At 43.9% G+C, this 14,010-nt stretch overlaps 1 protein-coding gene across 5 annotated transcripts in view; it reads right to left on the reverse strand.

Annotated features, from left to right (window-relative positions):
* Window positions 1-14,010, reverse strand: part of LOC116987934 (probable low-specificity L-threonine aldolase 2) — a 72,076-nt gene that overhangs the window by 25,244 nt on the left and 32,822 nt on the right. For all 5 annotated transcript variants that reach the window (XM_033044266.1, XM_033044261.1, XM_033044264.1 and 2 more), the window contains exon 3: window positions 981-1,069. In XM_033044266.1, coding sequence (XP_032900157.1) covers window positions 981-1,069 — 89 coding nt within the window. The remainder of the gene's footprint in view (window positions 1-980; window positions 1,070-14,010) is intronic.

Below are 14,010 nucleotides of genomic sequence, written 5' to 3' on the forward strand. Positions count from 1 at the left end.
TACAATTTCTTGCCAAAGCCAAATTAACGTGCAGGTCTTTGGGCCAAACGCAGGCAGGTGGGACAGGTGAGGGTGGGGCACCTTGGATGGCAGGGGCAAGCTGGGCCGAAGGGCCTGTTTCCATGCTGTATGACCTCCTGCCCAACGGTAGCAGTGAGGAGAGAGCTAGGCCCGAACGGTGAGATACATCATGAAACGTCACCCATCTTTTTTCTCCACAGATGCTGCCTGACCCGTTGAGTTACTCCAGCACTTTGTGTCTATCTTCAGTTCAGTGTATTGTCACGTGTACTGAGTTGCGTGCTATCCAGTCAGTGGAAAGACAATACTGTGATCGAGCCATCCAGTGTATAGATACACAATAAAGGTATTAACATGAATAACGTTTAGTGCAAGATAAAGTATATCCACTGACATACACTGGCTCAGTGTAATCATGTATTGTCTTTCTGCTGACTGGATAGCACGCAACAAAAGCTTTTCACTGTACCTCGGTACACGTGACAATAAACTAAAGCCCAGTAAAATCAGATCAAAGATAGCCTGGAGGTCTCCAATGCGGTATAAACCAGCATCTGCTGTTCCTTTCTACACATGCCATGATAAGGCGGCACGGTGGCGCAGCGGTAGAGTTGCTGCCTTGCAGCGCCGGAGACCCGGGTTCAATCCTGACTACGGGTGCTGTCTGAACGGAGTTTGTACGTCCTCCCCGTGACCATGTGGATTTTCTCCGAGATCTACAGTTTCGTCCCACACCCCAAAGACCTACAGGTTTGTAGGCAAATTGGCTTGGTATAAGTATAACTTGTCCCTAGTGGGTGTAGGATAGTGTTAATGTGCTGGGTCGCTGGTGGGTGCGGACCCGGTGGGCCGAAGGGCCTGTTTCTCTGCGTGCTGTATCCCTAAACTAAACTAATGTAAAGCACCCACTCCAGTGTCTCTTGCAGTGTCGGCACACGAGGTGAGTAGTCGGTGTATACCTGTGCACCACCTCCCTGTTCAAAGATATGAATGTGTGCTCGATCTCCAACAATGAGCTCCGTTCCTCTTTCCCAGCAATGACACATAACTGCAAAGGAAAGAGAAGTCATTGTTCAAAGTTGTGAGATTTTCCGGTAAAGCTGAGACAGTGTCGACCTGTGGCAACCAGGTAAACCGAGACTTACTTTTGAAACAAAAGTACGGCTTAGTCACACACTAAGTGGCTTACTTTAAACACGAGCCAAATTCTCTGCAACTGCCATTGTTGGAGGAACTGTTTTGGGAAGTGATAACGGCTATCTAGAAGTGCAGCAGAGAAGTTGATCGAAGATATCAGAGTGTAAAAGTATGTGATATTATCCCTTCTCAAATGCGTGTGCCTTCAGGCACGTATACCAGATGTGATGACACCATGATATAGACAATGGGTCTTCATGGTGAAGTTAGCACACTACATTTTTAACAATTTAAAGGATCCAGGGTGGAGCCAGAAACATGGCAACTCTTGTGTACTTTTTTATTCGTTTAGTTGCTGGCTGAACTGGAGATGTTGCAACCGACTGCGAACCGGGGTCGGGTGGTGAAGGGTGACAATGCACAACAGGGGCTACATCGAGGGCACAACAACCTGTGACTGTGGCACACAATCCTAGACAATGCAACACCTACTGCAATGCCCATTGCTGGATAGTCCATGTACTACCGCAGACCTTGCACTTAACACTCTAATAGCGCAACGATGTGTACAGCAGTGGCGAGCCACTGTATGGCATAAGGACACGGAAGAAGAATTAGTTTAGAGATACACTGCAGAAACAGCACCCTTTGGCCCACCGAGTCTGCACCGACCAGCGATCCCCACACATTATCCTACACACATTAGGGACAATTTTTAATACATTTACCAAGCCAATTAAACTATATACCTGTACGTCTTTGGAGTGTGGGAGGAAACCGAAGATCTCGGACCACGTAGGTCACGGGGAGGACGTGCAAACTCCGTATAGACAGCACCTGTGGTCGGGATCGAACCCTGGTCTACGGTGCTGTAAGCGCTGTGAGGCAGCAACTCCAGCGCTGTGTCACCATGCCGCACTGTCTCAGTGTAATCTACCATTCTTACACTCTTGTACTTATGTCTGTGCGGCACGGTGGCGCAGCGCCAGAGACCCGGGTTCGATCCTGACTACGGGTGCTGTCTGTACGGAGTTTGTACCTTCTCCCTGTGACCGTGTAGGGTTTCTCAGGGGGCTGTGGTTTTCGCCCACACGCCATAGACGTACAGATTTGTAGTTTAATTGGTAAAAATTGTAAATTGTCCCTAGGGTGTGTAGGATAGCGGTAGTGTGCATGGGTGATTGCTGGTCGGCATGGATTCGATGGGCCGAAGGGCTCGTTTCCGCGCTCTATCTCGAAAATCTAAAGTCATACTGTACTGTGTGCAAAAAACGAATTTCACCGTGCCCAGGTACATGTGACAATAAAGTGTCAGTGAGCCATTCACTTGTCAGGAGGAACTAAACCCAGGCGTCTTACTCAATGCAAGACGCCTTGCCTGAGGCATGTCAAGTGGGCCAGGATCAGAATCACTTGCACAGAAGGGTCTCGACTCAAAACGGCACCTATCGATGTTCTCCAGAGATGCAGCCTGAGCCGCTGAGATACTCCAGCACTTTGTATCCTTGTGAAGGCCTTCGTGATCTTGGCCAAGTGACAGTCAGTTATGGCACTCACTGAATCTGAAGTAGAATGCTGGCATAGTCATATATAATTTGTTTAGTTTAGTTTAGAAAGGTGGGAAGGTTTGTGGTGGTGGGGTGTTGGTGTTTACAGATTAGTTATTCCAGGTTGCATTTCAATTCAGTTTTTAGTTTATTGTCACGTGTACTGAGGTACAGTGAAAAGCTTTTATCGTGTGCTAACCAGTCAGCAGAAAGTCAATACATGATTACAATCGAGCCATTAGTGTACAGGTACATGATAAGGAAATAGCATTTAGTGTAAAGTAAAGCCAGCAAAGTCCAATCAAAGATAGTCCGAGGTAGACAAAAATGCTGGAGAAACTCAGCGGGTGAGGCAGCATCTATGGAGCGAAGGAAATAGGCGACGTTTCGGGCCGAAACCCTCAGAAACGTCGCCTATTTCCTTCGCTCCATAGATGCTGCCTCACCCGCTGAGTTTCTCCAGTATTTTTGCCTACCTTCGATTTTCCAGCATCTGCAATTCCTACTTAAACAAAGGATATTCCAAGGGTCACCGATGAGGTAGCTGATAGTTCAGGACCGTTCTCGGGTTGGCATTTGGCCTCACTCGAATGGATGCGCGCAGATTCACGTGCAACTGATGTCACGCTAACTGGTGGGGTGGGAGATTGCAACCTTCACGTGGTCCGCCCTGTTTCGACGAATCCAATCAACCTGGTGTGCACATTCAAATAAGATCAAATAGAACAAATTGTCCTACAACTTTCAGCTGTGCACGCCATACGCCAGAAGAAGACGCTAACTGGTCTATGGTTCTTCATTTTCTGTGGGTATAACATGAGGTCATCTCCAATTCTTTGGGACTGTTCCAGAGTCCAAAGAAAGTTGGAAAATGATTACCAATTTCTAGGGCCTGTTCATTAATTACTCTGGGAAGCAGGACCCTGGGGATTGAAATGTTCGTGAGCGCAATGTAATGTAATGCCAACGTATGCAGTCATTCCCTCTTTGTTTGATAACTTCATTGAATGGAACAAGAGGGTAATATGTGCCTTAGATGCTTCTATACTGATTCATTGCTTCTGTCACAACAGCTCATTGCAACATCTTGGAGTTTATAGATTAATTGTGTACCAGCATTCCAGACATCCCGTGGCACAGATGTTAAGCGATTGCAAACATTTACAACTGGGTTATTTTGTGTCTGGCTCTCCCGTTATGTGAATCCCTGCAGAATATCTCAGAGGCATGTCACCGTGGCGCAGCGGTAGAGTTGCTGCCTTTCAGCACCAGAGACCCGGGTTCCATCCTGACCACGGGTGCTGTCTGTAGGGAGTTTGTCACGTTCTCCTCGTGACCTGCGTGGGTTTTCTCTGGATACTCTGGTTTCCTCCCACACTCCGAAGACGTACGGGTTTGGCAGGTTAATTGGCTTTGGTAAGAATTGTAAATTGTCCCGAGTGTGTAGGATAGTGCTAGTGTGCGGGGATCGCTGGTCTGTGCGGACTTGCTGGGCAGGGTGGCGCTTGTTTCAGCGCTGTATCCCGAAACTAAACTAAAGGTGTTCTGTTGGGGGAAAGGCACAATGTTCCGGTGGGGTAAAGGTGAGGCAATGTTTCGTGTCAACATTTCTCCAAAATATTGTCTATCCATCCATAGAACATAAACCAATACAGCACAAGAACAGGCCCTTCGGCCCACAATGTTAGTGGTGAACATGATGCCAAGACCAACTCCTATCTGACTGCACATTATCCATATCCCTCCATTCTTGGCCTTTCCAAAAAGTACTCTCTGATGCCTGAAAATTAATCCCATGTCCTCCATTTGATGCTGCCTGACCCGGTGAGCTACGCCAACATTTTGTGTTCCTCACAAGATTTCAACATCTGCAGTTTCTTCTGTCTTCTGTCTATGGATTCAATACTCGGTAAGTGTTAGAGTGATATCCCTTCCTTTGTTTGAGGGGTGTCCCCACCGGACTCTGACCCTTAATGTCCAGCATCGGAAGCATTTAGTTTAGAGATACAGCATAAAAAACAGGTCCTTCTGCCCACCGAGTCCGCACCAACTAATGGTCACCGATACACTAGTTCTATCCTACACACCAGGGACAATTCACAGAAGCCAATTAACCCAGAAACCTTCATTTAAACCAGCACCTGGAGTTCTTTCCTAAACCCAGATACCTATACGTCTTTGGAGTGTGGGAGGAAACCGGAGCACCTATAGAAAACCCACGTGGTCACAGGGAGAACGTGCAGACTCTGTACAGACAGCACCCGTGGTCAGGATCAAACCCGGGTCTCTGGCGCTGTGAGGTAGCAACTCTAACGCTGTGCTACCGAAGGCGTTCAGAAAGCACGGGATAAAGAGAAACGCAGGAACTCAGGAGGGCTGTAGAGCTGCAAGGGATTATAGATAGTATGGGGTGAGACTGTGAATACCATGAAAAACATCACTGACTGTGTGAATCGATCTTGAGATGCTGATAAGTCACTGGTTCCCATATTAAACGTTGTCAGATGATCAGGGAACTAGATCAAGTTTGCAATCTATTACTCAATCTTTGCAACATATCTTTGAGTGTAACCCTGCAAATGTTACCACAACCTTCCATGTTTAATGTGTGCAATGTCCGTATGGCAGAAGGCAGCGTGACCACGTTGTGAATCAGGATGTTGAGGTGTTGCAACTTTATCCTCTCCAATTTCTAGTGAAATTCTCTACTGTAGATCTTAAGATAAGTATTTGCACGTTCAGGACTTTCCTAATATAACATTCAGCTCTTCATCTTGTTTGTTCAAGACCTATTTCTAGAAAACCACTTCTTTTATTTACCCAGGCAGCTGCTTGGATGGTTCTCAATGAGTTCAACTTTCTTAATGCAGCTCCCCGAGCCTGTGTCTTGCAGTCATAGAGCCCGACAAGCACGGAAACAGGCCCTTCGGCCCACTTGTCCATGCCGACCAAGATGCCCCATCTAAGCAAGTCCCATTTACCCGCGTTGGGCCCATAGCCCTCTAATCCTTTCCTATCCATGTACCTGTCCAAGTGTCTTTTTAAGTGCTGCCACAGTATCTGCCTCAACTACCTCCTTTGACAATTCGTTCCATGAGTGAAAAAGTTGCCCCTCAGGTTCATTTTAAATCTTGCCCCTCTTACCTTGAACAGCCTCTTGTATTGGATTCCCCTACCCTGGGTAAAATACTCTGTGCCTTCAGCCTATCTATTCCCCTCATTTTAAACACCTCTTGAAATATCTGGTTGGGTTCCTGTTAATTTTTATACTGTATTATTATAACTATTAAAAATATGGTGCACATGATTTTCACTTTAATTCCTTGCTCTTCTCCTGTTCCTTATGTGTGTCTGTATGTCTGTGTGTGTGTGTGTGTGTGTGTGTGTGTGTGTGTGTATGTCTGTATGTGTGTGCGTGTGTGTGTGTGTGTGTGTGTGTGTGTGTGTGTGTGTGTGTGTGTGTATGTGTGTTGTGTGAGTGTGTGTGTGTGTGTGTGTGTGTGTGTGTGTGTGTGTGTGTGTGTGTTGTGTGTGTGTGTGTGTGTGTGTGTGTGTATAATAAATGAAAATGAAAATAAATGGAAATGAAAAGTTCAGGATATATATATTACGCATATCCACACACATACACATTGTCAAGCTTGAAAGGGTTCAGAAAAGATTTACGAGGATGTTTCCATGACTAGAGGGTGTGAGCTATAGGGGGAGGTTGAGTAGGCTGGGTCTCTATTCCTTGGAGTGCAGGAGGATGAGGGGGGAATTTTATAGAGGTGCACAAAATCATGAGAGGAATAGATCGGGTAGATGCACAGAGTCTCTTGCCCAGAGTAGGGGAATCGAGGACCAGAGGACATAGGTTCGAGGTAACGGGGAAAAAATGTAATAGGAATCCGAGGGGTAACTTTTTCATACAAAGGGTGGTGGGTGTGTGGAACAAGCCATAGGAGGTAGTTGAGGCTGGGACTATCCCATCGTTTAAGAAACAGTTAGACAGGTACATGGATAGGACAGGTTTGGGGGGGGGATATGGACCAAGCACAGCTACTAGTGTAGTTGGGACATTGTTGGCCGGTGTGGGCAAATGGGGCCGAAAAGCCTGTTTCCACACTGTATCACTCTATGACGCTATGACACACGTATATATGTATGTATCTGCGTTGGAGTAACTCACCGCGACAGGCAGCATCACTGGAGAGAAGGAGTGGGTGACGTTTCGGATCGAGACCCTTCTTCAGACTGAAGTCTGACTTGAGTCTCAAGAAGGGTTTCGACCCAAAACGTTACCCATTCGTACTCTCCAGAGATGCTGCCTGTCCCGCTGAGTTACTCCAGCATTTTGTGTCTATCTTCGATTTAAACCAGCATCTGCAGTTCTTTCCAACACATTTTGTATGTACACATTCACACACACACATACATATATATATATATATATAAACATTCAGTTTATATATATGTGTGTGTGTGTGTGTGCCCGTTTATTATATTGTTTACTGTGTACTATGCATATTCTGTTGTGCTGCTGCAAGTAAGAATGCCATTGTTCTGTCTGGGACATATGACAATAAAATACTCTTGATTCTTGTTCTCCCCTGCTGTCTCAACTCTGCTTTTTGCGTCCTTCTTTCATAACTCACTCTGCACCAGTCTGGCCACTCACCACTGAACTGCCAGGCACTGGCAGTGGTTATTTTATCTGCAATGTTTAAACCAAATCATTGTGTGAAGAAAGAGGAATTGCACAAACTGTTTCCAACGTTACCAAACTCATTGCATTTCAAAAGTATTGCAGTGAAATACTTTGGGAAGTGAGAGCCTTCTTTCAAATCGCTTGCTTTTGTGGAAGTAAAGCTTTCAGAAAAAACACAATGGATGAGTTAGTCATTGAGCGATACAGTGTGGAAACAGGCCCTTCGGCCCAACTTGCCCACACCGTCCAACATGTCCCAGCTTCTCTAGTCCCACTTGCCTGCATTTAGTCCATATCCCTCCAAACCTACCCTATCCATGTACCTGTCTAACTGTTTCTTAAACGTTGGGATAGTCCCTGCCTCGACCACCTCCTCTGGCAGCTCGCTCTATGCACCCACCACCCTCGGCGTGAAAAAATGACCCCTCAGATTCCTATTAAATCTTTTCCCTTCACCTTAAACCCAGTCCTTCTAGTCCTCAATTCACCTACTCTGGGCAAGAGACTCTGTGCGTCTAGCCGATCTATTCCTCTCATGATTTTATACACCTCTATAAGATCATCCATCATCCTCTTGCACTCTAAGGAATAGAGTCCCAGCCTACTCAACCTCTCCCTATAGCTCAGACCCTCTAGACCTGGCAACATCCTTGTAAATCTTTTCTGTACCCTTTCCAGCTTGACGACATATTTTCTATAACATGGTGCCCAGATCTGAACACAATTAGATACATAGATAAATGAGTTAGATACATAGAACATTACAGCATAAGAACAGGCCCTTTGGCCCACAATATCTGTGCTGAGATATCATGATGCCAAGACCTAACTCTTATCTGCCTGCACATAATTCATGCATAATGTTTGCTCCATAACAGGAAGGATTTGGAGACTTTGAAGAGGGTGCAAAAGAGATTTACCAGAACACTGTCTGGATTAAAGGGTATTAGCTGCAAGAAGAGGCTAGACAAAGATTGTTTTCTCTGGTTGAGATGTTCTTGTTCTGTGTGGTTCTGATGTCCAGGTCCTGCGGTCTGCTGGGGTCAAGTTTCAGACGACAAGTAACTCCTCAACATTGAAACAGGCAAATAAGTTCATAAATTCACCAGTGATAGCTGAATTAGGCCATTTGGCCCATCAATTCTACCCCGCCATTCAATCATGGCCGATCTATCTCTCCCCCTAACCCCATTCTCCTGCCTTCTCCCCATAATCCCTGACACCTGTACTAATCAGGAATCTATCTACCACTGACTTAAAAATATCCATTGACTTGGCTGCCACAGCCTTCTGTGGCAATGAATCCCACAGATTCACCACCTTCTGTCTGAAGAAATTCCTCGTCATCTCCTCCCTAAAAAAAAGTCCTTTAATGAGAGTCTTGACCCGAAACGTCACCTATTTCTTCTATCCAGAGATGCTGCCTGTCCCGCTGAGTCACTCCAGCATTTAGTGTCTATCTTCCTTTAATTCTGGGGCTAAATAAATGTCAATCTCTGACTTCATTGTGCAGAAAGTACTCTGTTTAAGCCTTTGTTGCTGAACACATTGTGGACAGACCTGAATTTGGTAGGGTGCAAGTGTTGATTTCTATCAGTCAGAAGCTTCGATCAGTTGGTATTTCAACCCAGGTTGTCAATTCACTTCCTTTGGTGCCTGCCTGCCAGCCACTGAGTATCCGACAAACATTAACACCAATTCTCTTGTCAATGTTTGATGCTTACAAGATGGTGACGCTTCGCTAATGGTTCCATGGAGAGGGGTGTAGGTATTTACATTTATGTTTTAGGTTCGGTGAAAGGTTTTGGAGTGTGAAAGGGAATGAGTCAGAGATGGGTGTCAGGGGCTGTGGGGAGAAGGCAGGAGAATGGGGTTGAGAGGGAAACGATAGATCAGCCATGATTGAACGGCGGAGTAGACTTGATGTGCCGAATGGCCTAGTTCTGCTCCGATAACATGAACGTATGAGACAGTGAGAGGGGTGGAACATGGGAGAAAGACCAAAGGAAGGGAATTAGTGCTGGTGGAAATGTGAGCAAAGGGGATGGAGGAAGAAAGGAGAGAGAAAAAAGATGAGAACAGATGGGAGGGAGGCAAGGGGAAGGTAGAGGAGAGAGAAGAACAGGCGAAGATGTGGAGAAGTAGAGACTAGGGGAGATATATGGAAAGGGAGAGGGGAAGGAGTGAAGAGATGACACAGGGAGTGTGTGCAGGCTCCGGGGGTAGTATTTGTAGCTGATTTTTATGTGAACGCAATAATCCAATAAAACTCCTTCCGAAAGTTATGGAAATATACACAGTGGCAGAATCATCGTCATGTTACTCGTTACATGAGCAATGGCTAATCACCTTCCTGTGAAAGCAACTGGCACTGAGGATCCCTACGTACAGAGTGGTCCATTGCAGAAGTTAGACGCAAAGTGCTGGAGTAACTCAGGGGGTCCGGCAGCCTCTCTGGTGAAAAAGGATGGGTGACGTTTCGGGCCGAGACCCTTTGCAGAAGTCTCCATCCACATCACAACCGATCACTCAAAGTTGGCAAACCGGACAGAACGCAAGTAGTTTTGCCGCAGAAAATAATATTTGTCGGTGATATGCCTGCCCCATGCTACGCTATTTTCAGTTTGCAAGCATATTTCTGGCACATGTATTGCCATCTGAACTAATTTTAGAGTTCAGAATCTTGTGGTTCTTTGACCTCATTGCACATGATGGCTGCTGACTCCAAACAATTATTTCAAGAATCCAGTCTGGCAATTAATCGTGGAGTCTCCGGTGTTGTGACAACTTAATGATCGAAGACGCTGTATTTCCACATTTCTGGCAATAATTACAGGATTAAGAATTTCAGGGCAGAACAACAGTTGCATGATAAATGACCTCAGTGCTTATGAAGGGAAATATACATTGCAGTTATCCCTTTTAATGTTAGCCATTCCACTAACTCACGTTTTACGATTAGTTATTGGTGAAGTTAGTTCGAAAGTTCAGAAGTGATAGGAGCAGAATTAGGCCATTCGGCCCATCAAGTCTACTCCGCCGTTCAATCATGGCTGGTCTATCTTCCCCTCTCAACCCCATTCTCCTGCCTTCTTCCCATTACCCCGGGTACCCGTACCAATCAAGAATCTATCTATCTCTGCCGTAAAAATATCCACTGAGCCTTCTGTGGCAAAAAATTCCACATTGACCACCCTGTGTATTAGTGTACTGATCTGCACCACATTAGTGCACATGGTGGTCAATCTGATTTTAAGGCAAACAAGTAAAGCTTGCCAAGCGGGAACTCTCAGGAATACTCGGCAAAGTCTAAGAACTGGGGAATAGACGCAAAACGCTGGAGTAACTCAGCGGGTCAGGCAGCATCTCTGGAGAAAAGGAATAGGGGACATTTCGGGTCGGGACCCTTCTTCAGACTCTCTAAGAACTGGGGGTTGGGCAGAGGAACAAACCTGAAATCTTGGAATAACACGAAGAATGGTTGATTAAAATAAAAGTTTAAAAACATGAAGGACGGTACAGTGGCGCAGCAGTAGAGTTGCTGCCTTATTTCATCAGAGACCCGGGTTTCGATCCTGATGGTGGTGATCCTCGATGATGGATGCCACTAATGCCCTCTACTCTTTGACATTTCCACCCTGGGACAAAGGTTCTGACTGTCTACCCTATCGATGCCTCTCATAAGGCAGCACCTCACTTAGATGCTGGTATGAAGGGGTGATCGATGGTCAATAGACAATAGCTGCAGGAATAGGCCATTCGGCCCTTCGAGCCAGCACCGCCATTCAATATGACCATGGCTGATCATCCACAATCAGTACCAAGTTCCGGCCTTTACGCTCATATCCCCTGACTCCGCTATTTTTTAGAGCTCTATCTAATTCTCGCTGGAAAGCATCCTGAGAATTGCCTCCACTGCCTTCTGAGTAAAAATGTTTTTTCTCATCTCTGTTCCAAATGGCTTACCCTTTATTCTTAAACTGTGGCCCCTGGTTCTGGACTCCCCCAACATCAGGAACATGTTTCCTGCCTCTAGCATGTCTAAACCCTTAATAATCTTATATGTTTCAATAAGATACCCTCTCATCCTTCTAAATTCCAGTGTATACAAGCCCAGCCGCTCCATTCTATCAACATATGACAGCCCTGTCATCCCAGGATTTAACCTTGTGAATCTGCAGCACAGTGAGCTGAAGGGTCTGTTCCAATGTTGTATCACTAAACTAATTTAAAAAAAGTAGAATCAGGTCTGATTCAGGGGCCCAAAGGGCCTGTTTCCGTGCTGTGTGACTGTGAGGATAGACCCATTGTATTGAGACAATATTGTCTTACGTTAAACTTGAGAAAAACCACAGAGCAAATACTAGTTTATTGGAAACACGATCAACATCATTAAGTATCAAGTATCTTGTTACTGTACAAAACAACATTGAGAAAGGCAGTGGTTTCGAAAGAGATTTATTGTTAACTGTGACTAACCAAAGGTCAAAAAGACAGCTAGATCGACAGCTAATTAAGAGAAGAATAAAGGGGCTGTCCCACTTGGGCGACCTAATTGGCGAGTTTAGAAGAATTTGAAAAAATGACATGTTGAAGACCTCCTTCGATTTTCGAAATATTTACAAAATTATTCAAGATAAGAATGGAACCTAATACTGAAATGATTATATTTGGCGTAATGGAAGATGGGAATAAATTGAACACATCTCAAAATTTATTTTTTAACTATGGTTTAATAATAGCAAAAAAATTAATACTTAAATTTTGGAAAAATACATCAATACCAACGCTTAAAATGTGGATTGCAAGTATGTTGGACACCGCACATCTTGAGGAAATGCGATTCCTCCTAATGGATAAATCAGACCAATTCATAACGAGTTGGTCTCCATTTGTCGTCTTTTTGGAATCATATGGTGCAACACAATTGTAAAAAATAACTGTTTCAGGACTGGACGAGGGTTGGTCAAGATTATAAACAATGATCTCCTTACTTTTTTTTTTTTTTAATGTTTTATTCTCTTTTTTCTATTTTCTTTTTCTCAACTTTCTTCACTGATTCATCTTTTTTCTTTTTCTTCACACACTATATATCTCACGTCTCTCTATCCTTTACTATCTAACTTCTTTTTCTTATTCTAATCTTTCTTTAATATAACAAAAAAAAAAAGAAGCTGTACATAAAATGTATTATGAAAATATATATTAGGCACTTAGGTGCCATATGATTGTACTTACTGTTAAATAAAATAAAATAATTTAAAAAAAAGAAGACCTCCTTCGACTATGTGGAAGACCAGCTTCGACTAGCTACGACTAACTTCGGGAAAATTGGACACCGAATAGTGGAGAGTGAAGCCGACCTCCTTTGATTTACTTCGACCTCCCTTCGACTATGATGAAGATTATCTACGACTACCTTCGACTACCCTCGAATATCTACGAATAACATGCTGACTTACTACGACTAAACCTACGAGTAAAAAAAGTATCGATTTTTTCCAATGCAACCTTTTTTTACTCGCGGGCATTTTTTAACATATTGAAAAAATGCCGCGACCTGGCTGAGGCCTCAAGTACGCGGAGACCACTCTCAAGCATGAAGGAGAGTTACGAAGACCGCCTACGACCTCATGTCGACCATGCTGCGAGTATGAGTCGAGGGCAAACTCGCCAGAACTCGCGGATTAGGTCGCCAAGTGGGACAGGCCCTTAACAAGCTCATGTATTCAACCCAGTTACAAACACAAGAACAAAAAAAGTCAGAGTTAATGATTTTTTAGAAATCCTGGTGAAATGTTTCAACAAGATGTCATTAGAAAACAATCTTCTTATCGCCTAAGGCAAAGAGCCTAATCATGCATTCCCTCCAGCCCTGCCAGCCAGGAAGAGATTGTATAAGATAAATACTTTCTGGTAAAACGGTCATGTTGCAACACTAAGCTAAATTCCTGAACTTGGCAAAATAATTGGAGATCTTTTGAAGATGTGTTCTGGGAGAATCGTGCACACACTATATGACCTATTATTATATATATAACTAACTAACTAATTAACCACTTACGCGCAATAAACTCAACTAACGTTAAAGGCGTAATGTACTATACTAACACGACTAACTATATAGCAGGAAGGATGGGGGAGGTTAGACATATATTTTAAATACTAAATACTAATTATGAATTAATTAACATACAGGTAAATGAAAAGTGTAATTATTGACGAGGTACTTTAACCCATAATTTATTTTATTTTAATCCAAATCTTCTACCTTCCCTTTTATTTTATTCTATTTTAAACTGTTCAGCGATTAATTGACCTGATATGATAATTTTGGTAACAATTAGAGGGAACCGACTAACGTTGGGTCAAATTCTAATAGGGGGATAAGGCCCAGTGCATAATCTCATCGACGGAGGTCAATTTAAAAACAAACCTAGCTACCTTAGGTGGCTTTTTTGTAATTTATCGCTTTTTTGATAAATTACATTCACTTTTTTTGTTTATTCACAATTATGTGTTGTATGACATAATAATTTTTATGTACACTTTATTTTATGTTTTTCTCTTTCCCTTAATTATGTTTAATAGTGTCAGGAGATGTAAAACTACTGT

This window comes from Amblyraja radiata, chromosome 26, assembly GCF_010909765.2.
Source record: "Amblyraja radiata isolate CabotCenter1 chromosome 26, sAmbRad1.1.pri, whole genome shotgun sequence".
Taxonomy (NCBI): domain Eukaryota; kingdom Metazoa; phylum Chordata; class Chondrichthyes; order Rajiformes; family Rajidae; genus Amblyraja; species Amblyraja radiata.